Source organism: Lissotriton vulgaris, chromosome 2_1 (genome assembly GCF_964263255.1).
Source record: "Lissotriton vulgaris chromosome 2_1, aLisVul1.2, whole genome shotgun sequence".
Taxonomy (NCBI): Eukaryota; Metazoa; Chordata; class Amphibia; order Caudata; family Salamandridae; genus Lissotriton; species Lissotriton vulgaris.
The window spans coordinates 401722295-401745195 of NC_141687.1; the positions used below are offsets into that span (position 1 = coordinate 401722295).

A 22901-nucleotide genomic window follows, 5' to 3' on the forward strand; every position below is an offset into this window, starting at 1 on the left:
ATCATCCGACAAAGTGATGTGAATAATTGATCCCCAGATCGGGAGAAGTGCACAAACGGCTGCGGGACATCTAACATCACTCTGGCAGAGCAAGAGGAAGGTCTACAGAGCATAGAACTGTATGATGAGAGGAAAAATCATTTTGGGTGATGGGTATTCAAGTTTTTAATGCACTCCCAATTGTTGATGAAAAAAACAGACTTTCGCTGAATGGGGGTCATTACACTCATCCTTCTGTGTTTTTTGAGAAACACAACTAAAACTATCCTGGCTAGCCAAGAATAAGTGATGTCCCGGGACTTTTAGTGAGATACATTGGTTGGGGAAGTTTCCAATGTAGAGATGCGCATGTGTAACCTGGAAGCCACATGTTCAAATTCGGTTTAGTAAACTCAACTAGCGTTAAATAAAAGTGACCTATTAGTAAGTGCCAAAAGACCAGCTCTTTAAAAATGCTAAACATTATTATTTTAGGAGGACATGCATCCAAAAGGCCCATGTTCACAACCTCTCATAACATAGGAATGAGCAATGCTTTAAGATTACAGTACAGAATAGAACCCAACGTATGCTTCTGGATTCTGTATACATAACTGTTGGAGTGAATTCTGCCAATCACTAGCACATTTTTTGCATTAATAAATTGATTTGAGGGCATGGCAAATATAAAAAAAGTATATCACCAAACGGATATGCTAATTTTGAATTAACTGCACCCTTACAACTGCTGCAGCATAAACATCACGAAAAACTAATTTCTATCTATGGAACTTGGGTCGTCTATGTTGAGTTCAACTGGACATCCATGAGTATTGGCTAATTTCTAATACGTAGGTGCATGCATAGGCACCCTCCTAGACATATTTCTTACTGCCATGAAAAAGTAGGTGCAAAAATAAAAGCATTAGATGAATTGAACAACTGTGTACTAAAATGCTGCATGAGAGTATTACAATGTAGACGTACAAAATATGATAAATATATCTGAATTATTAACACTAATATTAGAAAACTATACCTTCAATGCAACATATCCATATGGTTGGAACTCTTTAAACTCCTCATGGATTTCAGACATCAGCCTAGATGTCTTTTCCCAGAAATGCAGAAGAGTGGTCTGTAAAGAACAAGGTCAAACATGACACATTAATTACTTGTCCAAAGTCACCTTTTTTACTTTAGACTCAATCACACCAACATGATGTCAAGGAGCTAATTTAATGAATACACATGTGTGGAGATAGGAAAAAAGGAAAATGTTACTTACCCAGTAAGCATATGTTTGTGGCATATAGTGCTGTAGATTCACATGCTTAGCATATGTCTATCATCTAGTGTTGGGCTTTGAATTGTGCTAGTTGTTTTTCTTCGAAGAAAAAGTATTTCTAGCCACGAGGTATCATGACTCCTCCTCTTGCTTGCAATGTGCATGTCCCTCAACTCCATTGTTAGATTATTTTCCACTTGGCGGCTGAGGATGGAGTATGAAGGATGATGTATCCTAGTGAGATGATCATGTGAAAAGAGTGTAATGTTTAATGTAGTTAGCCACAAACAACGCAGGTTTCCGGGGAGGAAGGTGGGAATCTACAGCACAACATGCCACAAACCAATGCTTACTGGGGAAGTAAAATATTCCGTTTGATGGCATGTGTGGCTGTAGACACATGCTTAGCATAGACAGTGAAGTAGTTTCCATATCCAAAGCCATGGTTACCAGTGTGGGTTGCATGTGTTTAAAATAATGTGCTTAGAACCGGATTGGTCCACATTGGCTTGATGAAGGGCCATGATATCTACACAGTGCTGTTTTGTAAATGTGGCGGTGTAGTCATTGTACCATGTCAGCCATGGGTATCTTGACTAAAAAGGCCATAGAGTTTCCCTTTTTGTAAAAAGAGTGAACATTTGGAGGGATATGTAGAGTTTGTTAGCTTTAGTATAACAAGTTTGGATGAAATTAACAATCCAACGTGAAATGCTTGCTTTAGAGATGGCCCTTCCCTTATGTGTTTTTGAGAATGCAACAAATAGTTTTTGTGTCTTTCTAAATGATTGAGTTCTGTCAATATATAATACATGTAAATACAACTAGAGAGAAAGGGTAAACAGGGCTACTCTCCTACCCCTTAATCACAATTCTTACCAACAAAAGAGAGACTATTTATGTGAATTCCTATGGAGACATTGTGTCTAAATTATGAAAAACACAGTGATTAAATCTAACAAGTGAGTGGTCAAAAAACTAACAGGACAAGGAAAAAGAAAAAACTATTTTCTAAAAGAACCCTCACTCACCCTAGTGGTGACATGCTTCATCATAGGGCTCATCACAGGAGGGACAAAATACCCCCCTGTGTGCTTCAACGCCTGCGATTGCAGCGGAGCTGGTATGTCAACTGTGAAGTGTGAAAAACAGTGAAAAATAAGTCCTCCGGGGGTCCACCCACGCTAAGGAGTGCCCACACCGTTAGGACGATAGAGAGGAAAAGTTTCAAATTCTGACTTCCCTTAATCAACCAACGGTTTTACCCGCACTCGGTGATCCCGCTATTTGCCTGGATACCATTCAATCAGGAGAGCAAGCGTGCCCCATGGACGCTCAGTTTGGCATATTCTCACCGCCCCGTGTTGATTTCAACAGGTGCGACTCGCCACGGAGAACCTAATTTCTGTCCCGCTGGCGTCCGAATGTTGGACCCCCGGAGGTCTTATTTTTCTATCACTATTGTTTTATCCTGAAGAAAGCTGAGCTAAGATAGCATAACACAGCAGAAACATGTCGACCACTTACACCAGATCACCAGGGTTTTAATTCCATCCCTGGAGTGATCTCACTATTTTTATGTGAACAACTGGGCCTTTGAATAAAGTTGTTGGGGTCCTGTTGTGATCTTTTAATGTCACCACTTATTCACTGTTTTTTCACACTTCACAGTTGACATACCAGCTCTGCTGCAATCGCAGGCGTTGAAGCACACAGGGGGCTATTTGGTCCCTCCTGTGACGAGCCCTATGATGAAGCATGTCACCACTAGGGTGAGTGAGGGTTCTTTTAGAAAATAGTTTTTTCTTTTTTCCTTGTCCTGTTAGTTTTTTGACCACTCACTTGTTAGATTTAATCACTGTGTTTTTCATAATTTAGACACAATGTCTCCATAGGAATTCACATAAATAGGCTCTCTTTTGTTGGTAAGAATATATAATACATAACAGTTCTTTTTCACATCCAGTGTATGTTAAGCTCTATCTGCAACAGAATTGGGTGGAAAGAACACTGATAACTCGATTGATTTAAGTGGAACTGTGAGACCACTTTTGGAAGGAATTTAGGGTTGGTACATAGTGAAGTTATTGCAATGGGAAAAGTAACTTTCCAGGATGGAAACTGGAGAGGGCATGAGTGTGAAGGATCAAATGGGGGACCTATTAGCCTTGTTAATACAACATTGAAGTTCCAAGCTGTTTTTTGGAGGAACCCTAGACGGTATAACTCTTTTGACAAGCTATAATGACTGGAATTCTGAATATAGAAGTGTGTCCCCTGATTTGGAGATAAGTGGTGTAGGAAAGTGGGTTTCTGGTGCAGTAACCCCCCCCCCCCCCCCCACACTTTTTGCCAGACTACTGATGCACTTTTACTTGGTGTGCCCTGGGTCCCTGCCAATCAGGTTCCCAGGGCCTGTGTCCTTTCCCCAAAACTAAACCCAACTGGCATCTCTGGCAAAAGGTCAGCCCCTGGTAAATAGTACACAGGTACACAGGTACCCAGGGCACTGTGACCAGAGAAGGCCTCTAAGGGCTGCAGCACTTATTGTACCACTACACTCACACACTGCCTTTGCAGGCTGCGTATTTTGGTGCAGAATAAAGGGAGGAGTCGACATGGCACACATCCCTGTGTGCCATGCCTACAACCAACTGCCCTGGCCTAGATCAGTCACCCCTCCAGCTGGGTGCACTATGCCAGTGGTGAGGGTACAGGTGCATGAGCCCTGCCACCCTACAGGGTGGTGAAGAGAGCTAAAGAATGATGATGGATTAAACCCAGATCAGTTGACTCAGAGTGAGTATTTGATTTGCTCAAACGCTCCGTCCATCATCCCCTTTGGTATTGCAAGTCCATTCTTGGCATTGTCAGTGCAGTGCTGCCATGAAGAGTATATGGTGCTGGGAGTTTGTCATTATGAACTCCACAACACCATAATGACTACACTGAAAACTTTGATGTTTGGTATCAAACTTCTCAGCACATTAAACCCACACTGATGCCAGTGTGGGATTTAATCTAAAATGCACAACCGAGGGCATCTTAGAGTTGCCCCCGAAAACTCTACCAACTTCTAGTGTCCCGACTAAGTGGCTGCTTAGGCTGCCATCAACAGACATGTTTCTGGAGCCCTGGGTCAAGAGCCTGCTGCTCTCGGGGGCATGAAAAAATGCACATCCTCCACCCCCAGGATGGGCAGGGTTCACGAAGTGGAAGCTTCAAAGGCATGCCGCCTTTGTGAGCTTCCCCAGACCACTTGCTGCTTTCAGCAACTGGTCCCCACCGGTTGGGCGGGAGAACTGGTGGGAAAAACAAGTGAGGGAGAGAGGTATGCCCACCTCGGCCAACTCCACCCCTAAGGTGAGGTAGGCGATGTAAAGCACAACTCTGAGTCCCCGCCATCTTGAGGATGAGAGGACCCAACCGACCAGGGACAGGCTCTTGCCCCCCTCCCACTGGAGACTGGCACAATAGGGGTTGTACCCACCCCAGGGAAGAGACCCATTGGTCCCTGCCCTCTACCTACCTGTAACACCCCTAAATCTATTATTTAGGGAGCATCTTGAACCTGGCTTCCTCAGATCCAGAAATGACAAGAAGGAAGATAAGAAGAAGGACCGAAGAGCCGTGCAGAACTAACAAGAGGACGATGCCCACTGACTTGGCCCCAGCCCTACAGGCCCGTCTCCCCTCGAACCAGCTCCTGCGAAACCCCGGTGTGTCATGCAGCCGTCAACCTCAAAAAAGACCTGCCTGCCTTCACTTCCAAAGACTGCTTCTCCGGTGAACACCGGATTTGTTCAACTGCAACCCTTGGCAGCAGCCGGAAACCGCTAATCCAGCCCACTCAGCACTTGCCGAACCCGGCCCGAGCTTGAGTGGAAAAACACCACAAGGGGGTCACCCCGACGATCCTGAACAGAGATCCGGCAACTCCTGAACTGCCTCAAGCCTCCAGCCGACGCCTGCAGTCTAAATCCAGAAGGCCCCCCCTAACCACGACCAGGAGCTGGTAAGAAGATCTGACCCCAAAAGGCACCCCAGCACCAGATGCCCCACAGCCTTGTGTGCCCAAACCGACAGTGCCTAACCAGCCCCTAACTTCCCAACTTACCTCTCAAAGTGGTGGTTGCACCCAGAAGTCCTTTGTCTCCCTGCCTGCAGTGCTTTTGCAAACCGGAGGTTCTCCATTGGAAACCACAGGGCGCCCGATGTCGAAAAAGCACTCTGCACCCGGCCGCCCCAGTGCCGCTGAGGGTGCACCTTTTGTGACCTAAAACCTAGGAGCTTTGTTCCCACAACCCAGTGGCCTGCTTGCCAGCAGCCACCAACCGGAGGCCCCTATCCCCCATTGGATACCATTGGGCCTCAACACTCTGCACCTGGCCGCCCTAGTGCCACTGAGGGTGAAACAAGAGTGCATCACTGACCCTGGGGGACCCCTGAGTCTAACCCCAGAACCTTAACTCCCACAGTCGATAACTTACATTTGAACAGATAACCTATTTTTCCTCCATAGGATAACATTGACAATTTTCTCCCAAAAAAGTGTGGAGTTTTGAAATCTAAAAATATTCTTTAAAAATCGTACGATTAGCCAAAACGCATTTACTTACCTGTTTGCAGGAAATGTGCCAGTTCTGACTCTAGGTATCCAGCACTGAGTTAGAAAAGTAACGTGAAAAGTAACTTACCTGTAATTTACTGAAAAAGCCTATTCATTTCAATGTACTGTATCTGCTAAGTATTGTAAATCAAACAAAGTACAATTCCTATTGCATTTTTCAAACTTTTTTATATTCAGCAACTTATTACTGCGAAGTACTTAACGCTTACCTGTGCCGGGCTTGCTTGGTTCTACCGAACTTTGCGATTCACAAATGGAAACGGTTGGAGAGGTGGAAAGCAAATATCCCTGACCAACTCTTCCATAGTGAGTCGCCCTTGGACTGTGGGTGTGGGAACCTGGAGGCGAAGTTTGCGCATTTGGCGTTTTCTGTTGAGGCGAATTTGTCTATGTCTGGGTGACCTAATTGTTGGAAGAATGGGTGGAGGACTTGTGGGTTGAGCTCCCACTCATGGACTTGTTGTTGCCTCCTGCTGAGGAGATCTGCAAAGCCATTGTCAACCCCTGGTGTACTCTGCTAAGAGGTAAATGTTGTGTCGAAGAGCACACCTCCAGAGGGTCTGGGCTAGATGAGATAGCTGATGTGACCTGGTCCACTCCGGTGTTTTGCAGATAATACATGGTAGCCATGTTGCCTGTTTTGATGAGAAACACTTTGCCAGTGAGGTGGGGAAAGAATGCTTTTTGTGCTAGATGAACAGCTAGCAACCCTAGGTGACTGATACAGAGATGAATCTGACTGGGTGCCTAGTGGCCCTATGAGTGCGCTCCCCAACCAGTGAGTAATGCATCCATTATTATGGTTATCTGTGGAACTGGATCTAGAAAAGGCTGTTCCTTTAGACGATTGTTGGAATGCAACCACTGTAGAGAGTAGAAAGCTTGATGGCTGATCAACACTAGATCTTGTAGCTGACCTTCAGCTTGAGTTTATTGATGCGCTAAGCATTCTTATAACAGGCGCACATGGAGTCTAGAATGAGGTGCTATGGCTATGCATGATGGCAGGCACCTAGAAGACACATGACTGTTATCACTGCTATCTGCTGATGAGGCCTAAATTGTAGAGTAAGTGTTTTGAAGGATTGAATCCTGTCAGCGTTTGGGCAAGCTATCCCAATGTTAGAGGTTAGGATGGCTCCCAGGTAAGGTTGTATCTGAAGGGGCTGCAGGTGAGATCTTATACTGACCGTGAAGCCTAGTTGGTGAAGTAGGTTTATGGTAGTTTGAGTGTGTTGCAAACAGTTTTAATGAGTATTGCTCCTGATGCGCCAATCGTCCAGGTAAGGGAAAATGTGGATGTTTTGCCTGCATAAATGAGCTGCTACTACTGCTATGAATTGGTAAACACACTGGGGGCTGTGGTGATCCCCAATGGAAGCAGTTTGAACTGAAAAGGTTGTCCATTTAGCACTAATCTGAGGTACTGACTATGTATTTAGTACAAATCTGAGGTATTGACTATGTGGTAAGTGAACTAGAATAATGAAGTAGGTGTCCTTTAGGTCCAGTGCAGCCATGAAGTCACCTTGTTGTAGTAGCGGGATTACATCTAGCAGTGTGACAATGTTGAAGTGCTCTGAGAGATTGTACCTTTTTAGGAGCCAGAGGTCGGGGGTCGCGTCTTAGAGACCGGTACATTTTGTGGTTAAGGAAGTAAAGTGAATAGACCCCTGTACCTTGGTGGTGTAATGGCTCATGTTCTAATGCTCCTTTTTGTAGAAGAGCTTGAACTTCCAGTTTGAGCAGTTGTTGATGGTCTGTGGACAGTCTGAAGGTACGAGGTGGAATGTTTGGAGGTGTTGAAGTGAGCTCCAGGCAATAACCATGTTGGATAATATCCAACACCCACTGGTCGTGTGTGATATTGCGCCATGTGGGCAAACACTACTGTAGTCTTCTCCTGACAGGTGTAGTGTGATCGGGGGGAATGGTGGGCAAGACAAGGCTTGGTGGTGGAAGTGGAAGGATTGGTAAAACCTCCTCTACCTCTGCCTCCAGAATTGTTACCCCAATATGAACTCCTATAGTATCCTTTTGGGGAGGATGTCTGAATGTGGGTTTTATTATAAAAGGTGGATGTCTCAGGGGAGGTTGTTTTGGACCTTCCACAATAGGATGAGCGGCAAAAGCAGTTATGTTGTGATGCTGTTTGCAATGCTCCCATCACTTTTGCTGTCTCGCTATCTTTTTTTATCTTCTCTAATAGGTGGCCAAAAATATTTTCACCGTCAAAGGGGAGGGCTAACAAATTCTGCTGAACTTCAAGTTTAAAACCGGATACCCTTAACCAGGCATGTCTCTTGAGAAGCAAGCTTGAATTAATACCTCTAGTGCAATATCAGTTGCATCAAATGCACAACGTATAGTTGTGTTGGATAGGAGTTTGCCTTCTGAGGCAATCTGGTATGCCCCTTTTTTATGTTACTCTGGGAGATGCTGTAGAATGTCCTCCATCTCATCCCAGAGGGTCCTTTCGTACTGTAGAGAGATAAGAGACCAATGGAGTCTGCAATCCTCCAATGATTGGCAAATTGTGCTGCCACGCTTTTACTCCCCCGCATCTATCCCTTAACTCTCTTCATCTGGGGAGGGAGTGCCTCACCATATATTTGGGCGTGTGCCTGCTTACATGCTGAAGTCACCACTAGGAAGCCAGGTGTAAGCTACCATTAATATATGTAGGGCCGACTGCGTAAATATCGACCCTGGGAGTAATAAACCTGGATCTAACTGGGACATTGAAAATGTCCTGAGTGTGGCTGAGCATACCCTGGAGCATCAGGAGATATTGCGTCAAACACTGAGTAGGCATAAGAGTCTAGAATAAGAAGACACATTTTGAGGAAAGTAGCTACTCTATTTATAAGATTGTAATAAGTAGTGGTGTCATAAGGAGGGGGAAGATCTTGATGGGTAGAGATCCCGATCTGTGTTAATGTGTGGATCTGCATCATAACATTCCCAGTTATCTTGAGATGGAATTGAAAATTGATCATCATCTTCTTCCTCTCCTGGGAAGGAGTGAAGTGAACCCTCAGGTGATTCAATAGTGTGGTGAACCAGTGAAAGCTGTGGTGAGGAGTGTGCATAGGAGGCAGTAGTAGTAGACTAATGTGCAGTGGAGTGGCGGCTTTATCCTCCTTTTTCTTTTTCTTTGGGGGAACAGGAACATTGATTGCCTCCTCAAAAGATAGTTGCCTTTTAAAAGGCTGTGCCCCTGAATGTGAAGGCCTGGTGAGGCTACGTCCTATATCTGGATGAATCATCAGCTGTTTTTGATGAGTCCAATTCTTGATGAAGTCCCTCAAGGGCTATTTGTACAGTGTCTGGAAAATGTCTCGAAGATGTATGTTTTTTCGGCTTTGATGCCAGTTTAGGCACAGGTTTTGATTCAGAGGCGGATTTTTCCGGTGCTGAAGTGGAGTGCTGTTTCGGCTCAGAAGATTCCGGTGCTGAAAGTCCAGTGGAGTCCAACGTGGAGAGTTTCGTTGCTGAAGGTCTGTTCGAGTTTGATGTTTTTTAATGTACCTTGATAAAATGAGACTTTAAAGTATTTTAATCTTTGTTTCTAATACAATTTAAAAGAGTTTTTCAATATGGTTCATGAAACCAAAAACATTCTTTGTAAGTTACTGATTTTGAGTGAATTAGAGATGTATTAGAGAAAAGGATATGGCTTTTGAATCACTGCTTATGGATATATGTTTTTAAATTTGTGCAGAATATGTGCTATATGAAAGACATACTTGATTTCTTTTAACAATACTGTTTATTAATTAAATACATATGAATAATTTTTTATAAGGAGACAGAGTTAGTCAGTTTTTGAGATTCATTTGGTGAATGTTTATACCTATTCAGTGCATGTCCATTGAGCCAAAGATAGTATAACTGGGGTCCTGGGGAAATTAGTCTGCACAAAAGGAATTTTTTTCTGGTATTAGGAGGGAAGCAGTGATTGAACCGCGATCGGAAACAATACTGACGGTATTAGGGAAGAGCCTGACGACTCTATCGAACCGGAGCAGAAAAGCACACATCTGAACCCGATGATGGAAAAAAAACAATATAACAATGAACTTGAGGACCATTTGTACTGCAAGAAAGAGGAGGAGTACTTACAACTTCTGACTCGAGAGACTGCTTCGAAGAAAAACAACAAGCACTCTTCCGAACCAAACGCTAGATGGCGGTCTTATGATAAGCATGTGTAACTACAGCCCCACATGCTATCAAACAGACTTCCAAGAAGAGGGTTAGTTCAGCTTGAAGTTCTCTTCCTATTTTAAATATGAGATCTCGGACAGAGACACAGCAATTGTTTATTGTTAAAGAAAATTACAGAGCCGTGCTTTCCAAACCTTTTAGAACCATGATCCAATTTTTAGAATAACAAACTTTTGTGATTCACCTACCTTTAACAGAACTGAAGCAGACGATCTTTTAATGTAACTAAAGCATCCAGAGGTAAAGCACTGTCATTTACAGGCAGCACATTTTCAAATGAAATGGCCACAAACCTTGCACAAACCTACAGTTTTACTGATAAAACTATATAACACACAAATGATAATGTGTGGAAATCGATTATTAATCATTAGGGCATCACCGAGTTAAGTGTCTTAATTTGTTTTGGTTCTATTAAAATGTATGTTTCCTTCCTTTTTGCTTTCCTAACTGCTGAATGCATACAGTTCATTTACAGGTATTTATATTTTGTTGTGTGTTGCAAGAACCAACATCCTACACCCTTACCATTCACATTCTGAACTCCCACAAGATTGTCAAATAATTCACTCTACAAACTTCTCTCACTTTGCAGTCCGAGAAAGAAAAGCAAACACCAAGGACCATGCTAAAAGAATAAGCACCAATTTGTCAGACGATGACCTGACATTTTACCTCCGTCTTTGAAGCACTGGCAAATGTGGCAAGATAAACACAGAATTTAAAAGCAACTTCATTCTTGCACGGCCTGTTTGATACTCAGCAAAAATCATGCACCAAGACCACTTAAACCATATCCATACCTCCTTGAAATTGTATAAAGATGGGATCAATGAATGGGCTTTTTAATAGAGAGGATGCTACTTCAAAGAAAATGAATCATGCCTTTTAGTAGGAGGTGCAGTCTTCAAAATAGAACAACTGATCGGACAAGGTTATGAGATGCTCTTTCACCATCCCTAAGATTCCCAGTCTCCATGAATTGAAGAGACTTAAAAGAATCTGTTTCACTTGGGAAGGTCACTTTTCCCACATTATGATTCATGTTAAGAACTCTGTCTTTAACCAGTTCTAATAGTCCACACGCCCCTGTACACCTAACACTTGGTCCTGTCATTTAAACATTACCCCCATCTTCAAAGGCACTATGGTATGAGGACAGAATGGATACCTGGTAGGTGCCGAGGGAGTGAGATAGCAAATTACATCGACTAGCTCCAAGCAGGTCCACCTTCTGACACACATCCATCTTTAATTTGTCAAATAAGGATTTTGTGCTTTTCACTTGCATCTGAACCTAGAAAACACAAATTCCCACAAATAGATCGTGGTTAGTGTAAATGAAAATACAAATCAAATACAGACATTTGTATGACTAACAATTAGTATATAACATATAGACCATCACGTTTCAAGGTTTGCACTATGTCAGGAATGATGATGGCAAAAGCAAGCACAGAGTGAGCATTAATAATGGTAGACAGTATAAGGATTAAGAACACTCATGTAACAACTAGTAAGATCATTAGATCCCACCTTTAGACAGCTTCGAGCGGTCTGTTACTGAAATTGTATTGTAAACAATGTCAATACTTATAGTGGGTTCAGCTTATCATTAATTAGCTTACCAATGCTTAGAGTGGGTAGCCTTCTCATTTGTTTGCTTCTTATTTAATGGCTTTCCTTCCTCGTTTTGTGTTTGCCAATAACATAACTCATGGCTTCTTTACCATCCTTTTGAATAGATCATTTGTATTCTTCCACGGCTCAGGAACTATGTGTTTCTTTTAGCACTCCATGAGAGCGCATGTTTTCTTGCTCTCTCCTTCATGTACAACTTCTTCACCTTACACACACCCCCAGACCATGGCTCTGACAGCGTTGCTTCCCACCCTTCATCCATAAGAGCAGGTCAATGGGTACATTTTCCCGGGGACTGACAACAAATCAACATGTGGAGTGGAGAAGATAAAACAAAATCAACCCGATAAAGTATGAAGGAAAGTCCAGGTGTTGACACACAAAGACTGCAAACTTAGAGCGAGCTAATGAGATACAGTTATTGACTTACATTAAAGGAATGTTTACGATACTGGGACGCCCCGAGATTTTCTCTGCGCCTGAGGGTATAGTCAAAGCAGATGTAAGGTGGGCTAAAACTAACTTCCTGATTTATAGAAAACAGGAACGTGAAGCAGTGGAACTAAAAAAACCTCTGGTTAGGGCACATTATTTATCAGTAACAACTTTATCTATTCAGTCCTACTTAAAAATCGTCACAAAACCATTCCATCGTTGGTTATTAACAAAATTTTGTTTTAACCAGATTCACCATATTTTGGGAGATTTTGTAGGGTGGTGTAAACCAGAGAACGCTGCTCACTGCCCCTGTGATTGTTACTCAATTCAGGACACTGTGCACTTTACATTTTTTTGTACATTTTATTCTGATGCTCGAAAGAAATATATTATCCCATGGTTAAAAAAATAAGAGTTTTTTACAGGTCAAACCAGCTCTACTGTATTTACAACTACTGGATAACCCTCGGAATATCTTTTATATAGCACATTTTTTTGTAACGACCGTTCGGATTAAGAATATAAGAAATACAGAAATCACAGAACTATGATATTTAGAGGCCATTTAATGTTTTATATTAAAATGCAATTCTATGTGTTAGGAAAAATGCTGTTTTGTATATAAGTGTTTTAAAAAAAAATATTGTAACCATGGATGTATTTTATAGTAGACTTTTATGATTTTTATTAATCGAATAAAGTGGTATTGACTGACTGACTGGCCTTTAAGGTGCTGTGGGAGATGTGCCTGGTACAAATCTGCTCCTAGACTGGAGACAGAGCATTTCAGTTTTAAGTGTCCTGGAAAGTAAATTAGGCTTAAGCAAGTATGTTCCTTTTAAATTCTGACACTCCCTATTCTTTTTAACTTCTGTTCAGTTTCCTGGCTAAAAAGTATTTGAAAAATAAACTAAGCTACTTATAAAGACTAAAAATACTGAATGTGCAGTACAGTTTCAAGACATCATAAGATATCTATATGCTTTTCTTTGAGTATAGCATTTAGATATTTTTCTTTTATTTTTTATCAATGCTTTCTAACAAGAACTAGTAATGCCAATAGCTTGGCAAGTGCATTATAAAGGTGAGCTCTACTGGCTTTGACAATACTTGTTTTTTCACATGCCTTGAAGATACCTATGGACACGTAGCATGATATACGCAAAAGAAAGAGCTGATTTATAGAATTATCTTGCTATGTGTCTTACAAAATAAACGTGCAAATAACTAATCACATCTAACTTGCAGTTCATTCTTGGCAAATAGGAGGTATACGCCACAGAATGTATAAGAGAATGCAGATCATTCTCTCTAACTAGACATTTACCTAGGGCAGAAGGTAAGGTGTCTATTTCACTCTAACATGCATATCCCCATCTTAAAAAATACAAGCTGGACATTAGAATTCTTCATTGACAGGGAAAAGCACACATTTTAAATCTGCTAACATACCGTGTCTTTTAAAGTGTTTTCACTGAGTTGCTTCCAAGCTCCCTTTGAGTATGATGGAGATTTATGTGGCACAAAATAGGTAAATTTGCCATTTAAATGTTATTTTCGCTTTCACATGAGTTATACTATTCATCATATTATTTACATGCATAAAGCGTTCAAGCAGTCAGGAGGCTGCCCCGTGCAAATAAAAATATAGATCATGATCGCAAGTCTTCTATGCCATGGCACATGTGTTTTTAAAATATACTCCTGACATCAATATGAGGAGTTAAAAAGACAAATGATAACACGAAGCGTACATGGTTTTTTAAAAGGATTTATTTGTTCACTGATTTATGTTTTAACACTACATGACAGATCTACCCACAGTTATGGGGTTAGCTGTAGAAATATGTTTACGTATAAGAGTACAAAATCAGCTAGTATCTTGCATAATATATAATTGCTAATGGTAATAATTTAGGAAGCAATTCATAGGTTATATGAATACCTTACAGATTTGTTTGTCCGGGTTGTGTTTCAGTCGGTGAGCAGATGCATATGTGCATGATGCAAAATAGGGAGAAGAATATGTGTACTTTCGCTTTTTCCTTGTGGCAGCCAAAAACCTTTACTAAAGGCAAAATGGAATGGTTGAAGTGAAAACGAAGACCTGCCTTATTTATTTATTTATATAATTTATAAAGCGCAACTAATGCCAGTAGGCTTCTTGGCGCTGTAGGAACACAATAAAAAGTTGCTGGAGTAGATGTCTGAAAGAGTTTAGCCAGTGGCTGGTTGCCTATTACTCCTACGGGAACTGTCAGGTCTTTAGAGCTTTTCTGAAAGTAAGTAGGGAGGGGGCAGCTTTTAGTGTCAGTGGGAGGCTGTTCCAGAGCATCGTTCTAGCCCTAAAAATGCTCGCCCCCCCCAGTTGTTTCTCCTGAAAGGAGGAACAATCAGGTTCATGCCAGAGCCTGAACGGAGTATCCTTGCCAGGACATACAAATTGAGTTTTTCTCTGAAATGGGCTGGCCCCAGTCCATGCAGTGCTTTATAGGCCAGACGGAGAGCCTTAAACCCACATTGTTGTTTAACCGGCAACAAAGTGTAATGTCCTAATGGCCCCTCTTGCTGATTCATGTTTGGGGTTTTTGAGGAAAAAGCGGGCAGCAGCGTTTTGCAGAGTCTGGAGCCTCTTTTCAAGACCCAGTGTGAGAGTAAGATAAAGGCTGTCGCAATAGTCTATCTTAGTGAGAACCAATGCGCTGATAGCCGTTCTCAGGAGTTCAGGGGGCAAGAATTTGTCAATCTTTTTTATAAACCTTAGAGAAAAAAAGAAGCTGATGTAATTTTATTTACCTGGTCCTTAAACTTCAGTTCTTTATCTATCGGGATGCCTAGATTTTTGACTCTGTTAGAGGGTTCATTAAGTGAGTCCAGTTCGGGTAGCCACCATTCCAGCGTCCAAAGTAAGGGGTTGTTACCAAAAAGGATGACCTCAGTTTTAGTGGCATTTAATTATAGTAGTTGTAGTCCATCCACTTACAGAGTGCCATGCCAGAGTTATTTTCCAGTTTTGCCAGTGACACCACAATTTAGGTGTCATCGGCATAGGACAACAGATGAAAGCACGCACTTTTGATGATTGTAATGAGTGGTACAACATAAAGGTTGAAAAGTGTTGGACTCGGCGCTGATCCCTGAGGAACTCTGCAGGGCAGGGAGAAAGGCTTCGATGTAAATTTGTCCATAGACACAGTGTGTTGTCTGTTAACCAAAAAGGATTGGCGGAGATCTAGAGCTACGTCCTCAATCCCTAGGCTGCGCATATGGTCAACTAAGATCTTGTGGCTGACTGTTAAACGCCGTGGCATTTGGCCACTCCCCTGTCCAGCACTTCTTGAATACCCTCTGTAGCTAATACCAGGGCAGACTCAGTAATTCAACTTTTTCTGAAACTGTGTTGTGTGTCACCCAGAAGAAGATTTTCCTCTAGGTACTCTGAAAGTTGCTGATTCATAACTTTCTCTGCCAACTTGGCCGCGAAAGGAAGCCTTGAGATTGGACGATAGTTGTTCGGGTCCAGTGCATTCAGAATGTTTTTCTTTAGCAAAGGCAGAATGGAGGCATGTTTCCAGTGTGTCGGGAAGGTCCTTCCCGCCAACATGTTATTCAGTATATGGCCCAGGTATTGTGCCACTTGTGTAGGAATCATGTGCATTATCTTAGGGGGACAGGGATCTGTGGTGCCACAGATTTAATAAGTGGATTTAATCTTACAAGCTGCTCTTCTGAGAGGGCCTTATAAGGAGAGAGTCAACATTTACCAGTAGCGGCAGTCGGGACACACCCATCCTTTTGACCCGCTACTCCCTTTGCTGAAAGACTAGAGAAGATGTTTGCAACCCATTCCTGAAAGAAAATTGCTAGCTCATTGCAGAAATTTTGATTTATTACTGCATGATTTGTGCTAGTAGGTGTAATCAATTTGTTTATGACTAGGAAAAAGGTTTTATTTGTATCACAGGCTGCTCTTATCTTTTCGGTGAAGTAAGACGTTTTTGTAGCTACGATACTTTTTTATGTTCCGCTAATTTATTTTTATAGATGATTTTCTCTTCTACATCATAGTTTTTTCTCCGTCTGTTCTTGCCTTCGGCAATCCTGATTTGATCTCCTACGATTTTCATTGTACCAGGGCTGGGATACCTTTTTGGCTATTATTTAATGTCTGTTTGGTGCTACTATGTCCAGGGCTGAGTTTAGCCAGAGCGAAAAGTTTTCCACACTCTTCTCTAAATCCTCTACTCGCTGCCAGGGTCCAGGGGTAATGGCATCTCTCAGTTCGACCGCCCATGTTTTGTGCCATACTCTGCTTGCGGTTTTTTGAATTGTGTTTTTCTGCATGGTGCAGTCCTCTGTCTGTATCTGCCAGTTAACTGCCCAGTGGTCGGACCAGGTGAGAGGGAGAAGGGAGTAGGGTAGTAACCGCATAGCTGACAAAAAAATCTAGCATATGTCCTGCCCTATGTGTCGGACCTTTAGTAATTAGGGATAGTCCGAATTCATTCAATAGGTTTTATGGAATCTAGGTCCATTTCACTTTCCAAATGAAAGTTGAAATTGTCCATGTTAGATCTGGGATCTTTGGTTGGCAATGGTATTCACCTTTGTCCAAATAGGGACCCTTACTTCTAAGTCCGGATAAGGGGATTACACTCCTTGATAACCCCTGCTCACTCCCTTGGTAGCGTGGCACGAGCAGACAGGCTTATCTCAGAGGCAGTGTGTTAAGCATTTGTGAATATACACAGTAATACAGTGAAACCACTACAGATGGACCACATAGGTTTTATAAAAATGAGTATTCTTTATATAGACTTAAACACAAGACCACAAACGACAAAAAACCACAATACTACACTTAAGATTACTTAAAAGATGATTAAAGTTGCTTAGTTCAAGTTGATGGTAAATGAGACAAAGTCTCAACAGAGTACCTGGATGCGTAACGCAAAGTAAACAAAAGGCTCGCAAAAGGGGAGGTGTGTCGGTTCCGTGATCCGGGAGAACGGTTGCGTCCTGCCTCAATGCTTGCGCAGAGTAGGGAACTCGTTGTGAGCCTTACCGGTGCGGAGGTGATGCGTAGATTCTCGGCTTGCGGGCCCGTTGCGGTGCGCAAGATGACACCTTGATGCGATGCGATGATCCGGTTGCGATGCGAGAAGATGGCGCCCTTGATGCGGCGATGCGATGACGCCCTGGCAGCCTTGCGACGACTCTGTACTTTGGAGCCACGACAGGCCCTGCGACACACTTTACCGGTGATGCGATGGCAACTCTCACGATGGCTTCATGCTTTTCCGGTGATGCGACAAGACAGCTTCAATGAACACACGCTTCCGGGGAGATGTGGCAGAGGCTCGCTTATCCGGCGTTGCGACGATTTCAGCTGCGGCGGCGACACGCTTCTTCTCGATGCGTCGCGCTACCAGCTCGCAGCGGCACGCAAGTGTCTGAAGTCACAATTCCCAGCAAGGAAATTCAGGAGGGAGCTGGAGGTGAAGTCTTTTGTTCCCGAGACTTCAGCAGGAGGCAAGCACAGTTCAAGCCCTTGGAGAATATTCTGTAGATGAAAGTCCTTACAAAGTTCCTTCTCCTTTCCCTTGGCAATGAAGCAACCACTGCAGGCCAACCCAGCAAACAGCACACTGGCAGAGGGGCAGTCCAAACACCTGCAGCTTCCTTGGTTCCTCTCCTTGGCAGAAAGGTTTCTTGTCCAGAAGTGATCTAAGTTCTTGGGATCAGGGTCCCAATATTTATACCCCAAAATCCTTTGTTCTCTAAAGGCAGAGAGGCCTCTGCCTAGTCCAAACCAGTTCCTGAGCACCTTGTTTACATGACTCTTCTTCCTTTCACTGTGCAGGGCAGAGACATCAACCGCATCACAGGATACAGCTCTGGTGGACTCTGTTGAGATGATTCCTCCTCTCCTTTCAGAGTGCAGGGCAGAAACAACAGACAAGCCACAGGAGGTGGAGCCAGCATTGTAGAAGGGAAGGCCCAGCCTTGTTCAGGTCGCAGGTGCAACTCCTCCCTCCCATCTAGATGCAGATCTTTCTATTCACCACCGGGCTGCCCCAGCCTGTCTCCTGGAATCCCCCAGCCCTGTCACTCAGAAACCCAGACAAGGAATACACAACCCAGCAGAGGCAGGCCTGGATAGTTAGGCAAGAAAATACCTACTTTCTAAAAGTGGTATTTTCAAACACAGAGTATTAAAACCAACTTTACTAAAAGATGTATTTTATTATTCTGAGTTCAGGCATACTAAATTAGAATTTCCACCATGTTCCCTGAGTCAGTTAGGCTATAAGAATGTAATAATCTAACTTCCCATTCTGGCCTAGGAGAACAGGTAGTGAAAAACGAAAATAGGTGCAATTCACTATTAGAACATGATTCACACATCAGAGCATGTCCTACCTTCTACTTGCCATGCACCCTGCCCATGGGCCTACCATAGGGGTGTCTAATATGAAGCAAAGGGAAGGTTTAAAGACTGGCAAGTGGGTGCACTTGGCCAAGTCGACATGGCAGTGCTAGACTGCACACAGGCCTTGCAATGGCAGGCCTGAGACACACTTTACAAGCTGCTTCTGTGGGTGGCACAACCAGTGCTGTAAGCCCACCAGCAGCATTTGATGTACAAGCCCTGGGGACACATGGTGCACAGTACTAGGGGCTGATAGATAAATTAAATAACCCAATCATGGAGTAACCAATTAGTACATAAATTTAACATAGGGATCACTTGCACTGTGGCAATGATTAGCAGTGGCACAGTGCCCAGAGCATATATCCAGCAAAAACATATCAAAACAGAGGAGGCAATCCGTCAAAATGGAAGGGAGACTCACGCCAATGATGCCAAGTCGAACACGTGTCCCCTCCAGCTGAAATGTGGGGAGAACTACCCTTCACCTTGGGAGTTCTCTTCACTAAGGCGGAAAAATCTGGACAGACCATCAGCGTTGGTGTGTTCTGTACCAGTGCGGTGTTCCACCGTTAAGTCCATACCCTGTAGGGAAATGGACCACCTCAACAACTTTGGGTTCTCACCCCTCATCTGCATCAGCCATCTGAGGGGCCTGTGGTCGGTCTGAACCCGGAAGTAAGTCCCAAACAAGTATGGTCTCAACTTCTTCAGCTCCCAGACCACAGCAAATGCCTCACGCTCAATTGCACTCCACCTCTGTTCCCGTGGAAGTAACCTCCTACTGATGAAGGCTACAGGTTGGTCTAGGCCCTCTTCATTGTTCTGTGATAGAACAGCCCCCACACCATGCTCTGAAGCGTCTGTCTGTACAATTAATTCTTTTGAGAAGTTGGGTGCCTGAAGCATGGGTGCTGTACACATGGCAGTCTTCAGGGCGTCAAAAGCCTTCTGACTGGTGTCAGTCCAGTCCAGTTCACTTTTTTGGGCTGCTTCCTGGAAGTCAGCTGAGTCAAGGGTGCAACAATGTTACCATACCCCTTGACAAACCTCCTGTAGTACTCCGTGAGTCCTAAAAAGGCTCTCACCTGTGTCTGAGTCTTTGGGGGTTCCCATGCCAGGATGGTATCAATGTTGGGTTGTAGGGGCGCCACCTGGCCGCCACCTACCTGGTGACCCAAGTACACAACAGAACCCTACCCGATCTGGCACTTACTCGCCTTGATCGTGAGGCCTGCCTTGCGCAGTGCAATCAACACTTCCCAGAGGTGCTGCAGATGTTCTTCCCAACTGGCGCTGAACACTGCAATATCATACAGGTAGGCGGCACTGAAATCCTCCAGTCCAGCCAACACCTGGTTGACCAACCAGGTGCATTCTTCATCCCAAAGGGCATAACCCGGAATTGGTAGTGCCCATCTGGTGTGGAGAATGCTGACCTCTCCTTAGCCCCATCAGTCAAGGCGATTTGGAAATACCCAGACGTCAAATCAAACGTGCTGAGGTACCAGGCAGGTACATCGCCATAGCCACGAAAGCTCCTCTAGTCTGTTCCCTAGTACACACTCAGGTTGATCACAGTGAAGCCGGCACCTTCACAATTAACACTGGCCCCAATCATTCGATCTCTGGCATTTTGATATACCGACCGCCAGGTACACTATATGAGTTTACACCGACCCTAATGGAAGCGGTCACTCATCTAGCACTGAGGAAATCCAGACTGTTAGTGCTAGGGGATCTCAATGCTCATTTCGAAGATCATTTAGATAAAAACGCTGATGATATCCGGATGGAATTGCAATCTGTTCAGCTTGATCTAAAAAATAAAGAGCCTTCTCATCAATTAGGACACCTACTAGACCCCGTTTTTGGTAACTGGCAGGGAGTGCATACCTCTGATCCTATACACATACCCTGGTCGGACCATTATATTATTCCCATCACAATACAGCTTGACAGAACGGAGATTGTTCGTCGGACCATTATATTATTCCCATCACAATACAGCTTGACAGAACGGAGATTGTTCGTCATCAATCCCTGCGATACAAACGCAGGAAATGGAAGAACTTCTCTCTTGATTCATTTAAGCAAATTGTACATGACGAAGGCCCTCCCAAAGGGGTCGACTGTGAGGCAGCTAATGACAACTTAAACAACATCGTCCCCAAGGCCCTGGACATCACAGCCCCAAGTCGTACCCTGTCCAATGCCAGGAGACCTAAGACAACTGCTCCTTGGTTTAGCCAAGAACTGCAAGCCATGAAAACGGCTTGTAAGAAACTTGAGAGAGCTTGGCGCCAGAATCTCTGTGCAGATATTAAAATACAATATAAAACAACACAGAGAGAATATTATAAATCAGTTCGTTTGGCCAAAGCAGAGCATTATCACACCCGTATTATGGAAGCAGGCAATTCCTCCAAGGAACTGTTTCTGATATACAAAGAGATATCAATAGTGGACGTGACTTCCCCCGCGCACAATGACTCGGTGGAAGCGTGCAACAATATTGCACAGTATTTTGCAGGCAAAATACATAAAATCTATTCTACTTTCTCTAACCAGACAGATTCGGCCACGGACTTCATTGAAAATGACAAACTTGTAAATACACCTGTATGTTTAAACTCTTTTATAGTCCCTTCTTATGAAATCCTGTCCAAAATGTGCAAAAAAATTAAATCAGGATCCCCTAGGGATCCGGCTCCCCCGAAAATTTTAGCTGAAGCCTTTCCTGTATTAGAGCCTCATTTCAGGCACTTATTACACGCCTCCTTTACTACCTCCTGCCTTCCGGAGGAATGGAAACAGGCAATAGTATTACCCATTAAGAAAAAATCAAACATCAGCATGGACATAATGGACAACCTACGACCCATATCCCTGCTACCTTACGTGGCCAAGTTAGCAGAGAAAATCGCTAACAGTCAACTTATGGAACATCTTGAGAACCATAATGTTTTCCATAAATCTCAGTCGGGTTTTAGAACTGGCTTCTCTACGGAGACAGCTCTCCTGAGGGCCACTGAAACCTTACGTGAAGGAGCAGATAAGGGAAAGACAATGGCCCTCATCATGCTTGATCTCAGTGCCGCTTTTGACACTGTAGCACATTCCATCCTGCTACAGTGTCTAAATAAAGCGGGAGTCACCAACAAGGCACTGGGTTGGCTGAAATCTTTCCTGATTAACAGGACCTTCCAGGTTCAAAGAGGGACTTTCCTCTCTGACAGGGTGATGCTGGAACAGGGGGTTCCTCAGGGCTCTGCCCTGAGTCCCACCCTGTTCAATCTCTACATGGCCCCTCTGGCAGAAGTGGTGCAATCGTTCGGCGTAGAGCTTGTCTCTTACGCCGACGACACGCAACTCCTCATATCTCTGACCCATGCCCCTTCTAAGGAAGCTGATAACTTCAACGCCTGCATGTCCAAACTAGCTATGTGGATGAATGAACACTGTTTGAAACTAAATGGGACAAAAACAGAGGTCCTCATTATGGGAGGCAATGAGGTCAAATGGACGAAAGAGTGGTGGCCCAGCTGTCTGGGACCTCTGCCCACGCCTGCACAAGAGGCGAAGAACTTAGGTGTATGGGTGGACAATAAACTGTCCTTTGACAGCCACGTAAAGAAGACTGTTGGCAAATGTTTTGGGGTGATGAAAACCCTCAACCGCACCCTCGACCTGTTACCCATTAACTCCAGGCGTACCATGACGCAGGCACTAATAACGTCCCGTATTGATTACGGCAATGTACTACTCATGGGGACTTCAGTGAAAAACATAAAAAAGCTACAGGTTCTACAAAACTCGGCAGCTCGCCTGGTGCTAAGGCTTCCCCGCCGAGCTCCCTCACGTCCCTCTCTAGCAGCCCTCCACTGGTTACCGATCAGTAAGAGGATTGTTTTTAAAGCCATGCTCTGGTGCCATAAAATAATTCATCACAGAGCTCCGGCATATATGTCTGATTTGGTGTCTGTGTATGAACCTAACAGATCTCTTAGATCCAAAGGAATGGGTCTACTTAAAACTACCTGCCCCAAAAAAGCTAAAATGGGTGGCAGATCACTCCGCACCTTAGCTGCCAGGCAATGGAACCTCCTGCCTCTAGATATCAGGTAGGAGAGTAATGAAATCGTATTCAGGAAGAAGCTGAAAACTTGCCTCTTTGCTGTGTGAACTGGTTCGTTCTTTTTTCCTCTGCTGCTGCTTTCTTTCTCTATAGCGCGGGGACACGCCGGGTGGTGTTACCATGC

At 43.7% G+C, this 22901-nt stretch overlaps 1 protein-coding gene across 2 annotated transcripts in view; it reads right to left on the minus strand.

Annotated features, from left to right (window-relative positions):
• Positions 1-22901, minus strand: part of ICA1L (islet cell autoantigen 1 like) — a 455070-nt gene that overhangs the window by 205221 nt on the left and 226948 nt on the right. For both annotated transcript variants that reach the window (XM_086955269.1, XM_086955268.1), the window contains exons 6-7: positions 11299-11424; positions 1019-1117 (exon numbers count right to left, since the gene is read on the minus strand). In XM_086955269.1, coding sequence (XP_086811395.1) covers positions 1019-1117; positions 11299-11424 — 225 coding nt within the window. The remainder of the gene's footprint in view (positions 1-1018; positions 1118-11298; positions 11425-22901) is intronic.